General features: G+C 52.9%; 1 protein-coding gene across 3 annotated transcripts in view; it reads left to right on the top strand.

Annotated features, from left to right (window-relative positions):
- IGSF3 (immunoglobulin superfamily member 3) overlaps positions 1-16,710 on the top strand; it is a 91,180-nt gene that overhangs the window by 70,849 nt on the left and 3,621 nt on the right. For all 3 annotated transcript variants that reach the window (XM_062192044.1, XM_062192043.1, XM_062192042.1), the window contains 3 exons: positions 4,305-4,715; positions 7,724-8,131; positions 14,616-15,113. In XM_062192044.1, the coding sequence (XP_062048028.1) occupies positions 4,305-4,715; positions 7,724-8,131; positions 14,616-15,113 (1,317 nt within the window). The remainder of the gene's footprint in view (positions 1-4,304; positions 4,716-7,723; positions 8,132-14,615; positions 15,114-16,710) is intronic.

Here is a 16,710-nt window from a genome sequence, read left to right as displayed (position 1 = left end):
TCAGGGTCAAGTACAAGCTCCTGGCCCCTGGTGGTCTGTGCACAGAGAGGTCATCATCTTTGCTCTCGGTCCCCTCTTTCCAGGGTGCCCTTTCGCCTGCCCCTCTGCATTCATCTCTCAGGGCCTAGCTCAGAAGACGGGTGCTTTGTTTGAAAGGTGTCCTTCCCCTGTCACAATCAATGAGTGGCCCTTCCTTTAAAAGATTAATCACCTGTTTATTCAAGTAGCCCTTTGTGGATTTGTTTTGCAATGACTGAGTCAGATGTATAGAAATTTGTAGCCAAGAAAAAAGCTTTAAAAGTTAACCTCTTTTTTTTTTCTTCTTTGATTAAAAAAAAAAAAAAAAAAGAATCTGAGAGGCAGAACGACGCCGTCAATGCCAGGCAGCCTGTGGCAGAGCAGTATTGGAGTTCCAGGGAATCCCTTCGGGATGAACTCAGTGGGGGTTGCCGAACCTGCAGGGTGGGCGGGTTGGCTGCTGGGGCAGCTGCTGCCGCTCTGGCTGCCAAGTCCCTCTTCTTGCTGAAGTCTGTCCCGTGCTGCCACAGCCTCTTCTATAACAGACTCTCCAAGGTTCGATCTGGGGCCTGGGAAGGAAGCGGTTGGGATTGCAGACTGGGAGCTGGCGTGGAGGTGCGGAGTGCCCTGGACCCTGCTCTCATGGGTGGGGCTCTCACCTCCTTCCTGCCTCCTCCTGGATCCTTCGATTGCTCCTGCTGATTCACCATGGGGGATTAATCAGAACTCAGTCTTCTGCATTCTACCTTTCTCCTCTGCATTTATTGCCTCTAAGTTTCATTCACCTGCAAGCCACACCCAGGGCTTCCTGGGCTCTGGGGCACCTCTGAGTCACCTGGGGATCTTGGGAAAATGCAGATTCTGGTTCGTTGAGTCCGGGTGGGGCCTGAGAGTCTGCATTCCTCACAAGCTCCCAGGTGATGCCCATGCTGCTGGTCCACGCCAGGGTGATTGCCACTCGTGTTACAGTTTCTAACCTATGGAGCTCTAGACTCGGGCCCAGCCAGGCCCACCGGCCCAGTCGGAATGGGAATAGCAAACATTCACTGAGTGTTTAGTACCTACCAGGCTCTGTGCTAAGCTCTTTCTGTAGACTATTGCTTTTTTTTTTTTTTTTTTTTTTGACAGGCAGAGTGGATAGTGAGAGAGAGAGACAGAGAGAAAGGTCTTCCTTTTTGCTGTTGGTTCACCCTCCAATGGCAGCTGCAGCCGGTGCATCTCGCTGATCCGAAGCCAGGAGCCAGGTGCTTCTCCTGGTCTCCCATGCGGGTGCAGGGCCGAAGGACTTGGGCCGTCCTCCACTGCCTTCCCGGGCCATAGCAGAGAGCTGGCCTGGAAGAGGAGCAGCCGGGACAGAATCCAGCGCCCCAACCGGGACTAGAACCCAGTGTGCTGGCGCCGCAAGGCGGAGGATTAGCCTGTTAAGCCACGGCGCCGGCCAGACTATTGCTTTTAATCTGCACCGTGCTCCTATTTCTCGCTTTGCAGGCAGAAGCATTATTGTTCCTAAAGGGGGCTAGGCTGTCCTAACTGGAGGAAGGGGGGCTGTGCAGACGACACCAGCCTCCCACCCCAGGGCAGTGCTGAGGCAGGACAAGGGGGTGCTTGCTAATTAGATGTGGAGCCTCCGGTCTCTCCTGGGCTTCAGCAGAGTCCTCTGTGCCCTTGAGAAGTGGCAGAAAATCCACAGCTGACCCCTTGTGCACCTGTCAGGCAAGCACCGAATCTCAAAATGCTGCTCTTTCAAGCTTCTCAACACTTCACAATATTTTGACATGGGGAAGGAGAAAAAAAAATCGAAATGCTTTGAAACCCTTCTCTTCCTTGGGTGCTCGTCCTCAGGCCATGTGACCAGATTGAAGTTTAGTCATAGGACTCCAGTTTAACATATGCAGTTACTATAGCAATTGAGGTTTCCTTAGTAACAGTTGCAAAAATAATCCGGCCCCAATTAATAATACATTTTAAAGCTCTTTCTACTCTACATTGAACAACCCGGTTTTTTTGGCCAAGAACCAGATAATTCAGGTGGTGTCATTTGTACTGATAGAGATATCATTTGCATGTGGTGAATTGGGTTGGAAAGGAATACAAAGTGAGCCGGTTGTTTCCGGTATGGTAGGGATCCATTCTGAAAAGTGCAGCGGCCGGCAAGCTAATAGGAATCCAGTCTCCTCCACCCAGGAGCTTAATGGTAAACCCTGCCCTGAGTTCCTCGGGCGCCCTGGAGGACTGTCCGTGTTTGAAGAAGGGAGAAGGCAGAAGACAGAGCTTGTTAGCAGAAAAGAAGCCGGAGTGGGGGCAGGGGAGATGGGGTTTCTCTCACGCTGGTGCTTGCTGTGTTCTGGCTGGCCTGAGAAGTCTGGAGGTGTGCAAGGTGTAGGCTCAGCAGCCCCTGGGGCACATGCTGGCGTACTGCCGGGAGCTGTGGCTTCGGGGTTGCTTTGGCAGTAATGGTGTTGGGTGTGGGCTGCTGCCACCCCTCAGCTTGCTGAATCCAGGGGCTCCCAGTGCAGGCTGTGGTTTCCGAAAGTTGCCATTCCTTGATGTGTGGGACTCCTCCTTGGTGCTGTCTTGCATGCCAAGCTCTGAGTGAGCTGTCCGGCCAAGGCCGGCAGCAACGCCAGGGTCGTGACCGCCTGCCCTGCAGGGCGCTGGACACCAGCAGGGGCAAAGCTGCCTCACTGCCACCCAATTATAGGAAGCCCTGCTGGCTCTCCCTGTCAGGTGTGTGTGTGTGTGTGCGCGCGTGCGCGCTGTGCCAGGTCTCTTGCTCAGCTGGCAGGTGAAATGTAAGTGCAGAGAGAGGAGTGGGAGTGCAATGGTATTTTTACTATGCACAGTTCCTAAGAGGACTTAAGAATCAAAATCGTTGCTCTCTCCTGTGCTGCTTTGTAGTAGCAGGGAGGAGGGAAAGCAGGAGAAGGCAGAGCCAGCTGAATTGACAGGGGGGTGGGGAAGAACTCAAGTTACCGCCACGAGATAGGTGACATTAGACCTTGGCTTTCTGCCATGGAGGTGAACATCGGCGATCGTCGCAGCCAGGGCCGCACTCTGGGGCCTGCCCTCCCTTGCTGTTTTGGGAGTAGGAGAGTGGGGGAAGGGTATCTTGAGTGGCTCCCTTTGTCCCATTACTCAACGTCTTCTCAGCCCTCCGCCTTTTTCCCTGCCTGGGAGGAGCCACCCCAGCACCCTCTCCTCCCCTGCTGCCTATTTCTCCATCGCACTCCTTCTCTCTCCCACTCATGCACGCATTTCAGCAAACTCTGACGGGTGCTTGGTGATGCCCAGGCCCTGGGCTGAGTGCAGTCAGCTCCAGGGCAGCGTGTAGGGGACAGAGTGGGCACTTGTGAATACTGGCTGATTGAACGGAAAGAGCTCGAGCCCCACCCCTGGGAGCCATGGGCTAGGTGGGAGACAGATGCAAGGGAAAGAGCCTGGAGGTAAACAGGGTGCTGAGGACGGGCACCGGGCCCGAGGATGAGAGGGGACTAGAGTGGGTGGAGAGAAGGGTGGGGACGGGAGGAGGCGAGGAGACAGGCAGAAGGCACAGCAGGGCAAAGAGCAGAGTCAGGGAGACACTGCCTGGCGGGGATGGGGGTCCTGGGGGTGCGTAATGGGAGACAAGGCAGCACCGATCCTGGAGGGACCCTGTGCTGGATAAAGGAAGTTTTATCGTCCTATGGGCTGTTGGGAACCACTACACTTTTAAATAGGGATGTGTTGGGGCAGGTTTTAGTTTTCTAAAAGGCTTTATTTATTTATTTGAAAGAATAAGAGACGGAGATCTACCATCTGGGGGTTTGCTCCCCAAATGCCTGCAGCAGCCAGAGCTGGGTCTGGCTGAAGCCAGGAGTCTAGAGCGCAGGCTGGATCTCCCATGTGGGTGAGAGGGCTCCAACGACTGGCGCCATCACCTGCTGCCTCCTGGGAGTGCATTGGGAGTAGGGCCAGGGCTTGAACCCAGCGTTCCAGGGTGGAGTGCGGGCATCTCAAGCGGGGTCTTAACTGCTGTGCCAGAGGCCTGCCTTGTGCTTTGTGTCTTAGCTGGATCAGGGTCACCCTGGATGGCAGGGACCATGGGTAGGGCACGCGGAGCGAGTCGGTGAGGGCCCCAGCCCAGGGGCGTGGCAGGCAGGGAGCACACGGAGGGGTGTCTGGGGGTAACACCTGCCCCATGCTGCTTTGTCACGCCGAGCTGTCTTGGAGGAAGCAGGTCAGTGTTGGGGCCTCCAGGCCGGTGTGAGCTTGGTCATCGTTCTGAACTGTGCCCCTTCCCTCCGCAGTGACGAAGCTGCAGGTGAGCAAATCCAAGAGGACCCTCACCCTGGTGGAGAACAGGCCCATTCAGCTGAACTGCTCGGTGAAGTCTCAGACAAGCCAGAACTCCCACTTCGCCGTGCTGTGGTACGTGCACAAGCCCTCGGACGCCGACGGCAAGCTCATCCTCAAAACCACCCACAGCTCCGCCTTTGAGTACGGCACCTACGCCGAGGAGGAGGGCCTGCGGCCCAGGCTGCAGTTCGAGAGGCATGCATCGGGCGGCCTGTTCAGCCTCACCGTCCAGAGGGCCGAGGTCAGCGACAGCGGCAGCTACTACTGCCACGTGGAGGAGTGGCTGCTGAGCCCCAACTATGCGTGGTACAAGCTGGCGGAGGAGGTTTCAGGGCGCACTGAAGTCACCGTGAAGCAGCCAGGTAAGGGCGCAATGGGGTGGGCGGGGCTCTATGGGGCCCAGGTGCTGAGGCTGCCGGCAGGTGCACACCAGTGCACTTGACCTGCAGCTGGGCCAGATGCCAATGCCAACCAGTGGAGAGGTCCTGGACGCTCCACCTTCACCCAGGCGCTGCTGAGAAGGCAGCTGTGCTGGCCAGTTAGTTGCCAGCGGAGTCTGTGTCAGCTCTGGGAGCTGTTTTGGGTTTGGGGTTCACAGCCGGGTCCCACGGCCGGGATTCCTCCCTAGAAGGTGTTTTCCAGGTTTCCTCTGCTTCGCCTTCTTCCTTACCCCCCAACCCAGCCACACAAGCCCTTCAAACTGAACTGCCCCTTCCTCAGCCCCCGCCCAGCCCCCTCCGAGGGGGTGGCCCTCGGTCTGCTCTGGGACAGCTGGTGTCCAGCCTCTGCTGACCACCTCTGCCAGCCTCGGCTCTGCTCTGGGGGCAGCACAAATCGCTGACCAGTCTACCTTGCCACCTTCCTCCTGGGGTTTTAGGTCTGCCTCTGGGACAGCCCTCAGCAAGTCTGGGTGATTTCAAATCTTCCCTGTGTGCAGGCCCTGCCTTGCAGACTCCCTTTCTCTTCGTTGAACCTCTCTGGTATAAGGCACGGCCTTAAATGCTGTCCCTGTCTCCCCATCCACTTGCCTGTCCTTCCTGGGGGTCGTGCAGGTGTTGCCACCTGAGTCCCACTTCCATGCCTTTGCTTCTGCCACCCTCTCTGACTGCAATGTGCTTCTCCTGCTGCTTCGTCCGTCTTCACCTCCATACCTAAGACTTCACTCAGCACCACCATCAGGAAGCCTACCCTGATTTCTCCTGTGTCACGAGGCTCCCATGGAAAATACATAATGTCATGATCATGGAATTTCTTCTGCATTTCCCTGTGAGCACTGTGAGGGTAAGGCAGTGTCTTTGTATTTTCAGCCACTGCCATGGTATCCCTAGGAAATAATGGCTGCATTGAGCAGTTGTTGTCCTTGAGCACCGCAGGGCTTTTGCACTGGCTGTTCTCTCAGCCTACACTATGTTGGCCATAGGTATGTGTGGTTGACAGCTCTGCCTCTGAGAGACGTCCCTGGCTCCTTCTTGCCTTAGGCAGCACCCAGGCCCCCATCCCCACACAGCACATCCCAGCACCCAGCGTTCTGCCCAGTTACCTGGTCCTGTAGAAGTTGAAATGGAGCACTTATCCATGCTGAAATCTAAAACCCTCTTGCCAGCCACTGTGTATTCCCTGTAGACATACTCCGTTGTTCAGGCACGTCTGTGCCTACGCATGTATTGGCTGTCCGCCTCTCCCACGAGAACAGGAGCTCCCGTAGTGAGCGGGCACTGGGTTTTCTCCCCATTGCCCGTCTCCCGGGAGAGCTCAGTGAATGTTTCCGGTGACCCAGACACAGAGCTGTTCTCAGTGGCAGAAGCTGGGCCCGCCGCTGAGCTGCTTCTCCAGGCAGCACCGTCCGTTCCCTTTCCTCGTTTGGTTCTGGGGGAGCCTCAGTGTACCGGGGGATGTCCCCTCTGAGCCCTCGCAGCTGTGCTGGCCAACACAGTGCTAGGACCTGCTGAAACGTGTGTGGACATCGCTGGGACGGTGGGACCTGGGACAGTGGGACTTCACACGACCCACACAAGACTCATGGGCCACGTGTGACTGCTGGCCCCCTGCGGTGCTGAGTCTGGACTTCTGTCTTTCGCTGTCCTCTCCGTCCTGTCTCTAGTTCCTTCCTTTCTTCTCATTTCTTCCTAATGAGAATGCATGTACTTAGAGAGCCTTAGCAAAATATGAAAACAAAAGCCCACAACAAAGAAGCTCATCTTTCCATGTTGAGACAATCGAGTTCACGTGTTCTGTGCGTTTTCTGGGGAGCTGGGCCGTTTACATCATGTGTCCTGCAATCGCTGGCCCTGTGACCCTCTGATTCCAGAAGCCACATGAGCACCATAGGACCTGTAGACAGTGCTGAAGGGCAGAGGTCCCCAACCCCCTGCCCCACCCCAGGGGTCACGCAAGAGCTGCGGTGCATTGGCGTCTCCATAGCTCTCGGTTCTCCCTGGTGCAGAGGGCGTGGGGGCTCTCGCTGAGGTTCCGGGCCCGCCATCTGGGCTCACCAGTGAGCATATTTTCCCTGCAGGAAGATCTCGCTGGCTGAATTGCAGACCGCCTGGGTATGTCAGTGGCTCCTTTGTGTCTGCTGAGGTCAGAGCAGTTGTCAGGGCCAACGCGGAAACACGTTATGCTGAGTTTCCTCTCCGTTCTTTTGTGGTTGACAGCCCAGCACATTCTAGCTGTCAGGGGTGAGTGTTCGAGGTTGACTGTTGATCAGCATTTGGTGCAGTGGTTAAGACACCCGCACCCCTTATCAGAGTGCCTGAGTTCGAGTCCTGTCTCTGCTCCCAGTTTTATACTGATGCACACGCCAGGAGGAAGCAGGTGACGGCTAAGTGCTTGGGTCCTTGCCCCCCCCCCCCCCCCCCCACGGGAGGTCTGCGTTGAGTCCTGGGCTCCCGGCTTTGGCCTTGCCCAGCCCCAGCTGTTGCAGACATTTAGAGAATGAAGCATCAGATGAAAGATACATCAGTTGGTCTTTGTCTTGCAAATAAAATTTAAAAAAAAAAAAAAAAACAGTTGCTGGTTGCTTTGCCCCTCCCTGTCCTTTCACTGCCACTCCATCAGTCGTCCCCAGGCTCTGCAATCCTCTGTCCTTGCGTGCATAGCCTTCTACAGCTGCGTCATCCCTCCCCCAGGCACCTGACTCCGTGCGGGTTGTGTGCAGAGGGTTGCTGTTCCTGCAACACTGAACTCCCTGGCACCCAGGACACACGATCAGGGAACTCGTGCTGTCTGGGCCGCCATGTCTGACATGTGTTTGCTGGGTTGGTGCTGCTGTCCTGCGTCTGGAAGGTGCCTTCTCACCTGCTGTTGGGAAGGGTGCCTGTGGATTGCTTCTGCTGTCTTGGCGCTGACTTCCTTGTCTTCTTTGTTCCAGACAGCCGCCTGAAGCTCAGCCAAGCCCAGGGGAACCTGTCCATTCTGGAGACCCGGCAGGTGCAGCTGGAGTGTGTGGTCTTGAACCGCACCAGCGCAGCCTCCCAACTCGTGGTGGAGTGGTTTGTGTGGAAGCCCAACCACCCAGAGCGGGAGACCGTGGCCCGCCTGAGCCGCGAGGCCACCTTCCACTACGGCGAGCAGGCGGCCAAGAACCAGCTGCAGGGCCGGCTGCATCTGGAGAGTCCATCCTCCGGCGTGTACCGGCTCTTCATCCAGAACGTGGCCGTGCAGGACAGCGGGACGTACAGTTGCCGCGTGGAGGAGTGGCTGCCCAGCCCCAGCGGCATGTGGTATAAACGGGCCGAGGATACTGCTGGACAGACAACGGTCACAGTCATGCGACCAGGTGAGGGCTCATCTCCCCAGCCTCCACGCGCCGAGGCTCCCCTCGTATTTTATGCCCTGGATACAAGTTGCTTATTCGCCACATATATACTGGCGGTTAACTCTATGCGTGTTTACATTATGCATTTGCAAAGTTGTCTTAATTTTTTTTCTTTGGAATGGAAAATTGCACATCTGGCTGTGGCCTGAGGTGATTTGATTTCTTAATTAGAATAAAAGCTGGCAATTAGTTATTCCTGCTAATAGAATGCTTTCATAGAATGCACTCAGATTTGGACAAGTGTGGATATGACAGAAATCTTGAAATAAGGGCTGTGGTTGAAAAAAATGAGGCTTCTGGGTTTTCAGTGGAAAAGAATTGATTCATGTGCTCTAAATAGCAAGCCACGTACGGCCTGCAGCCTGTGCTCTCGCTGCCTAGTAACTTTCTTGGTAGGCATGTCTGTTCTGGTGGCCTTTGGCTTTTCTTGGCTTTATTGCTATTTCTGAAGTACCTGAGGGCATGTAATTGCAAGGTATAATTGTTGCTACACATTTCAACACATGTGATGAGTGCTAGGATGTGCAGGATCACCTGCGTTCTTTGCCACGTCACGTCCTCATCCCAGATGACAGTAAGAAGTCCACAGTCCTTGTAGGGACATAGGCAGAGACGAGCTTGTGACTTCGTCAGCCTGCACATGCTGTCTTGCTGCTGTTCTCAGCACGTGGACCTCCACGTCTATGGTCTTTGGCGCCACTGGTAGTTCGTGTCGTGTTTTCACATGTGCCTGGAGCATCTTGTTTTGTCCATGGGACACAGGAACTTCAGGGTTGTGCTGGGCCCCATACGTCACGGAGCACATGTTGGGGAGCCGAATGCACCCATTGTACAGGAAAAGGACATTGTCTCACGCCCTCCTGTGTCTTGCCCGAGCTGGGGGGGAAAACACCTCCACTTTGAGTTACTCATATTTTCCCGTGAGCTTTGACTTATTTATGTATTTTCTGCTTTCCACTCTGCCTAGAAACTGCTGCTTATCTTTTCTTGAAGGTGAAACTGCAGCGAGGGGCAGCTGAATGCCCTCCTCTTACAACTCCCACCCATTTGCTGCAGATCAGCACGGTGAGGTCCCCCGGGGGAGTGGGAAGAGACAGACACTGACAGAGTACCAGCTGCCCCCTGCCACCGTTAGATTTGCCTTCTGGCTTCCCAGCCACCCTGCGTGGTAGATTGTATGAACAAGGCTAACTGAATGCCACAGAGGATTGTGAGGCCGTGAGGACGAGCAGGTGGAGGAGTCACTCCAGTGTCCCTCCTGCCACTCTGTGTGCTCCCAACATGGCCCCAGGAACCTGTGTCTGTCTCCCGTTCCACTGGGAGAGCTGGCGCGACCTTTCGTGCTCCTCTCCATCTGTTTGTCCCTGATTAAGTTGTGCTGATTACAAAGCGTTGGGAAGAAAAGTATGACTCTGAAAAGAAAGGTTATGCATAACCCCGCTGCCCACATTGCTACTGTTGTGTGGCATAGGCTCTTTGGTCTTTCCTTGTGTCTTCATATTCCGTTTTTGTTTTTTGTTTTTTTTTTAAAGATTTTATTTATTCGAGCGGTAGAGTTACAGACAGTGAGAGGGAGAGACAGAGAGAAAGGTCTTCCTTCCATTGGTTCACTCCCCAGATGGTCGCAACGGCCAGAGCTGTGCTGATGCAGCCAGGAGCCAGGTGCTTCCTCCTGGTCTCCCAAGCACTTGGACCATCCTCTACTGCTTTCCCAGGCCATAGCAGAGAGCTGGATTGGAAGAGGAGCAGCCAGGACTAGAACTGGTGCCCATATGGATGCTGGCACCTCAGGCAGAGGATTAATCTACTGCGCCATGGTGTCGGCCCCATCTTTTTTTTTTTTTTTTTTCTTTAAAGATTTATTTATTTATTTGAAAGTCAGAGTTACACAAAAAGAGAAGGAGAGGAAGAGAGAAAGAGAGAGGTCTTCCATCCACTGGTTCACTCCCCAAATGGCTGCAACAGCCGGAGCTGTGCTGATCCAAAGCCAGGAGCCAGGAGGTTCTTCCAGGTCTCCCACATGGGTGCAGGAGCCAAGGACTTGGGCCATCTTCTACTGCTTTTCCAGGCCATATCAGGGAGCTGAATTGAAGGTGGAGCAGCGGGGACTCGAACCGATGCCCACATGGGATGTCGGCACTGCAGGCCGCGGCTTTACCTGCTACGCCACAGTGCCGGCCCCTTCATATTGTCTTGCCTCTCTCTGTAAACACAGTCAGCATCTTACTGTCTTAGTTGTATTCCCCCAGTCACCTTTATATGTGATTATTTCTGTGTGTCATCGAGAGCATTTCAGCATCACTGTCTTTACTGGTTGTGTAACATTTGTTGTGAGGATGTATTTAAAAAACTTACTTCTGAGATATAATTGAACATAATATGAGTAGAAAACTCAAAATAATATACATTTTTAAAAATGATTTATTTGTTTGAAAGAGTTAGAGAGAGAGGGAGAGACAGAGAGAGAGAAATATCCTCCATGTGCTGGTCCACTCCCGATGGCCGCAATAGCTGGGACCAGGCCAGGCCTAAGCCAGGAGCTGGGTCTCTCACATGAGTAGCAGGGGCCCAAGCACAGTGGAACCCATCTTCCACTGCTTTTCCCAAGCCATTAGCAGGGAGCTGGATCAGAAGTGGAGCAGCTGGGACATGAGCCAGTGCCCATATGGGATGCCAGCACTGCAGGTGGAGGCTTGATCCACTATGCCACACACCGGCCCCATAGCATAACTCTTTAAGAGTCGTGTGAGATAATAATCATTGGTGTGGGTGTTGTGGTACACTGCTTGGGACACCTGTACCCAGTGTCGGAGTGTGAGTTCTAGTCCCAGATCCTCTGCTTCCTACTCAGCATCCTGCTCGTGCACCTAGGAAGGCAGCGGATAATGGCCCAAGCACTTGGGTTCCTGTCACCCATGCAAGAGGCTCAGATGGAGCTGCAGATTCCCGGCTTTGGTCTGGCCCAGCATCAGCTGTTGCAGCCATCTGGACAGGGAACCAGTGGATGGAGATCTTGCTGTCTCTTCCTCTCTGTCACTCTGCCTTTCAAATAAATAAAAACCTTAAAAAAAAAAAAAAAAAAAAGAATCAGCTTCCAGTGCTTAGAGTTGGCCATTCACTACAGCATAAAGCACGCAATGAAGGGCTTGTACCCTCAGTCAGGTTGTGCTGAAGCAAATGAATATTGTGTGTGGCTCACAAAACAGGGAGAGAGGACCAAGTTCATCAGAGAGTGACCAGGAAGCAGCCATCAGACTAACAGCCACAGGCCACTAACCTGCACCGGAGGGCGGCATCCACTTTCTTGGCCTGTTCTAGAAGGCGATGCACACCGGGAACCAACCTGGCGGTAGAGAAACATGTTAAGGCCAGGGAGGTTGTAGGGAGGTGGAAATGAATTCCATTCACAAAACTTGAGTCCTGGATTCAGACAAGGCACTGGAAGTGGCCAAGAAACACAGCAGGCAGTTAGAGGAGAAGGAAGCAAAGGGAGAGCAGACAGAGGGGCAGCTTCTGGAGGAATTGAATGCCTAATGCTCTCTGTGTGGCCATGTGTCACACGTGATGGATTCCACTGGGTATCACCCAGCACCACCTGACACACCAGCACCACCTGACACACCTGACATCCAGCACCACCTTGATATGCTAGCCAGTCACTAGGGACTTTGGGATGGAAAAAAAGCACCATAGCCCCCCGTTGGTCTGGGGGCAGGGGTGGGGAACTTTTTTTCTGCCAAGGGCCATGTGGTTATTTATATAACATCATTTGTGGGCCATACAATTGTCAACTTAAAAATCAGCCTGCTATAGACTGCCTGAATTTTGAGTCCTGCCTGCAGTTGTCTTGGAAGGGCCAGACCAGACGACGTCAGAGGCTGGTGTGGGGTACAGCTCTCCCATGACTTTGGGGTAGCATACCAGTGTGTTCTCTGGCAGGGTCAGCAGAGGGGTCTGGGAGCTGACTGAACATTCTCCATCCTGCCATTCTATGCCCTCGGGCATCTCCTGCCTGTGAGAGCTGAGCTCAGGCACTGTGCCCACCTCCTGTGACCAGTTACCAAGCCTTCACGAGCCAGCAGTGTGAGCTGGGAGTGATGTGGCCAGAGGGAAGGGGCTGCCAGACCCACAGAAGCAGTAGGAACCCCTTTGTTTTCACCTGCGAGCAACATTAAGCCAATTCATTCAAACCCAGGGCAATACCTGGGAAATAGCTTCTGCTTGATCTTCCTCCACCTAGAATCTGATTTGGTCTCTTTACTTTTATTGATGTTAACCTGGTATCTTTCATGAACATTTCATAAACAGAGCTTAAGGGAGGACTTTTAGGAGCTAGGGAGTGAATGAATAGTTCAGAACCAACTACAATGAGCCAGAAAAAGAAAAGAAGGGCAACAAAAGAAACAGCTTGGAGCCTGTCTGGCTGTGTCTGTGCTGTGACTCACCTGCCTCGGTACCTCTCTCTGGCTTGTCTGGGCCTCCCTAGTCTGTGTGCACTCTCCCAAAAGGCTGTTGTGCAGAGGGAGTGGCCCCCTCAGCTCTGCCAGCTGTCTGAGGCATCAATGCTTGGAGAGAATATTTACCGTGTTGGGCTCACTATGGCTTCAGCAGTCAGCTACCTACACAGAGTTGAAACCCAAAAATTACTGAATAGATGTGCTGGCTTCCTAAGGCTGCCAACTCAACAGCTCTTACTCTCTCACAGTTCTGGAGGCCAAAAGTTCTAATGCCAGGTGTCCCTGCAGCCATGCTCCCTGTGACGGACAGGTCCAGGGAGGAACCCTTCCTGCCTCGTCCAGCTGCTGGGAGCTCCCAGTGCCCTTGGCTGGCGGCTGCATCAGTGCAGCCCACGCTGTGTGTCCTGTGGCTTTCTCCTCCCCCACATACTCCCTCTCGTTCCAACAAGGACGCCCGTTGTCCTGGTCAGCTTGGCTGCCAGACACAGTGCTACAGGGTGGTGGCTTACGCAGCAGAAGTTTTTTTTCTCACTGTTCTGGACTCTGCGGTTGGTTGCTGGCTCAGGCTGGTTCTGGTAAGGGAGCTCTGTTTGGCTTGCAAATGGCTGCTTTTTTACCGTGTCCTCAGGTAGGCTTTCCTTGATGTGTACACACCTAAAGAGAGACAGAAAGATTATTTCTCTTCTTCTTCTTCTAAAATAACCAGTCCGATTGGATCGAGGGCCCACCCTTATAACCTCCTAAAGGCTCGGTCTCTAAATAGTCACACTGGGGTCAGGATATCACCATATGAAGTTTGAGGGGATTTCAATCCATAGCACTAGTTATTTGCTTAACGGTCCACCCTAATTCAGTATGATCTCATCTTAGCCAGCTACATCTGCAAAGGACCTGTTTCCAAAGGACCTGTTTCTAAATAAGGTCACATTCCTTTTGTCTTGTTTTGTTTTCATATTTGTATACTTATTTGCAAGGCAGAACGGAGGGCAGGGGCTGGCATTGTGGTGGAGCAGGTAAAGTTGCCACCTGCAATGCCGGCATTCCGTATCGGTGCTGGTTCGGTTCCTGGCTGCTCTTCTTGATGTCCAGATCCCTGCTGATGCACCTGGGAAAAGCAGCAGAAGATGGCCCAGATGTCCGGAGCCCTGCTACCCAAGTGGGAAACCCAGAAGAAGCTCCTAGCTCCTGGCTTCAGTCTGGCCCATGCTGGCTGTTGCAGCTATCTGGAAGTGAACCAGTGAATGGAAGATCTCCCCACTCTCTGTTTCTGTCTCTTCCTCTGTAACTCCAGCTTTCTAAATAAATAAATCTTAAAAAAAAAAAAAAATGGCAGAGAGAGAATGCTTCCATCCACTGTTTCACTCCCTCAAAGTACCTAACAATAGCTGGGGCTTGGGCCAGGCCAAAGCTAAGAGCCAGGAACTTCATCCATGACTCCCACGTGGGTGGCAGGAACCCAAGTACTTGGGTCATCTTCTGTTGCCTCCTAGGCACATTAGCATATTAGCTGGATCGGAAGCACTCCAGTATGGGCTGTGGGCACCCTGAGCTGTGACACAACACCTGCTGCCCCTAAGGTCACACTGTGAGATTCCAGGTAGACATGGATTCTGGGAGGACACTGTTCAACCACTGTAAGGGGTTACAGTGGCAATAAGTGTCCCTCCCTGCCTGGAGTCCACAGCAGCCACATCGCCAGCCTGTTGTGAATTCTTCCACAGATACTTTATACAAATATAAACAATATGTCAAAAAAGTCTTTTTTTTTTCTGCACAACTTGATATACAGAGTGCATGGTGCTATGTAGCAGTTTGTCTTGGGTCTGCTTCCACAGTCCTGACTGTAGCACCACCTGGATGTCTTTTCAATAGGTGCAAAGCATTCTATGGCATGGATATTATTACAGTAGTCATGGACATTGAGTTTGTTTTAAACAAATAAATTAAAGCAGCCTGTTGTCCCTTCCTTGTCCCTTGTGTGTTCCCAGATGCCGCCCTGCAGGTGGACACGGTGGTGCCCAACGCCACGGTGTCTGAGAAGGCCGCCTTCCAGCTGGACTGTAGCATCGTGTCCCGCTCCAGCCAGGACTCCCGCTTTGCTGTGGCCTGGTATTCCCTAAGGACTAAAGCTGCCGGGAAAAAGGGAAGCCCAGGTCTGGAAGAACAGGAGGAGGAAAGAGAAGAGGAGGAGGACGACGACGAGGAGCACGGCGAGGACAACGAGGAGAGCCCGACAGAACGCGTGGTCCTGCTGAGTGTGGGCCCAGATGCCGTCTTTGGCCCAGAGGGCAGCCCCTGGGAGGGCAGGCTTCGCTTCCAGAGGCTCTCTCCGCTGCTCTACCGGCTCACGGTGCTGCAGGCCAGCCCCCACGACACAGGCAACTACTCCTGCCACGTGGAGGAGTGGCTGCCCAGCCCCCAGAAGGAATGGTATCGGCTGACAGAGGAGGAGTCTGCCCCCATCGGCATCCGTGTTCTGGATACAGGTAAGTTCCCCCGAGACTGAGGAAGGATACCCCTGTTGGCTCCAACTCTGCCGGGAAGATAAATCTGGAGTTTGTTCATGGGTCAATAAGCAGTTTTTCTTTCTTTCTTATGTGTGTCTGTTTTTTAAAAGATTTATTTATTTTATTTGAGAAGCAGAATTACAAGGAGAGTGAGAGACAGAGAGAAAGATTTTCCATCCACTTGTTCACTCCCCAAATGGCCACAATGGCTGGGGCCAGGCAAGAGCTTCATCTGGGTCTCCCACATGAGTGCAAAGACCAATTTCTGCTGCTTCTGCAGGCACACTGCAGGGAGCTAGATCGAAAATAGAGCAGCCAGGACTCAAACTGGTGCCCATATGGGATGCTGGCATCACAGGAGGCCATTCAACTTGCTGTGCCACAACACTGGCCCCAATAAGTATTCTCAACTGCTGTGGGCATTTATTAGTAAGGTTTGAGATATGGTAGGATTTGATGTATGAGGTACTTCAAAAAGTTTGTAGGGAAAATAGATTTTTTTTTTTTTTTTTTGACAGGCAGAGTGGATAGTGAGAGAGAGAGAGACAGAGAGAAAGGTCTTCCTTTTTGCCGTTGGTTCACCCTCCAATGGCAGCTGCGGCCGGCACATCTCGCTGATCCGAAGCCAGGAGCCAGGTGCTTCTCCTGGTCTCCCAAGCGGGTGCAGGGCCGAAGGACTTGGGCCATCCTCCACTGCCTTCCCGGGCCATAGCAGAGAGCTGGCCTGGAAGAGGGGCAACCGGGATAGATCCAGCGCCCCAACCGGGACTAGAACCCGGTGTGCCGGCGCCGCAAGGCAGAGGATTAGCCTGTTAAGCCATGGCGCTGGCCAGAAAATAGAATTAAAAGAGAATTTGTTATGATGCAAAGAAATTTGTACAAAAAATTTGAGATCCATGCATGCAAGAGGTCTTTAAAAAGTTCATGGACATTGTGTATTATGAAGGAAACCACGCATGATTTCAAAACCTTTTTGCATCAAAATAAACTTATCTTCTAAGTCCATATTCCATGAACTTTTTAAAGTACTCTCATACCTGTGGCCTGAATTATATGTCTCAACAAGGCACTGTTTTGATTGGCCTTCTGCCAAAACGTGGATTGTTTCAGACTGAAAATGATATTTGTTACAGTAGCTTTAGCCTAGTTTGCTAGAATTTTCAACTTCTTTTCAGTCAAAATTTTGACCACATCATCTTAAATTTGTTTTTGAGTTTTGTCAGCTATTTCTTTTCCTTGACCCCCCTCCTGTTAACCAGGCATTAGATAGGGTCGCATGCAAGTGATCTTTTGTGGGTCAACACAACTATCAGCCATTCTGTATGTCTTGGACATTAGGAAGTGTAAGTATATGTTATGTGTTCCTAACACTGCTGAGCAATGACTGCAGTGGAAGGAAAAGCAGAAAAAGCCCTACCTTGTACCTAGACCACCTGACAATCTGCAGACTATGCCTGTCTGGACATAAGAGGAGTCCGCTCAGGCCGCAGTTTGCCGGCCTGTGTGCACATCCGTAGTTAGCAAGCGTCAAGGGGCAGAGGCCATCAGGCAGCCTTACGTTACAGGAAAGCAGGGG

Source organism: Lepus europaeus, chromosome 5 (genome assembly GCF_033115175.1).
Source record: "Lepus europaeus isolate LE1 chromosome 5, mLepTim1.pri, whole genome shotgun sequence".
Taxonomy (NCBI): Eukaryota; Metazoa; Chordata; class Mammalia; order Lagomorpha; family Leporidae; genus Lepus; species Lepus europaeus.
This window is presented reverse-complemented; position numbering and strand designations above follow the sequence as displayed.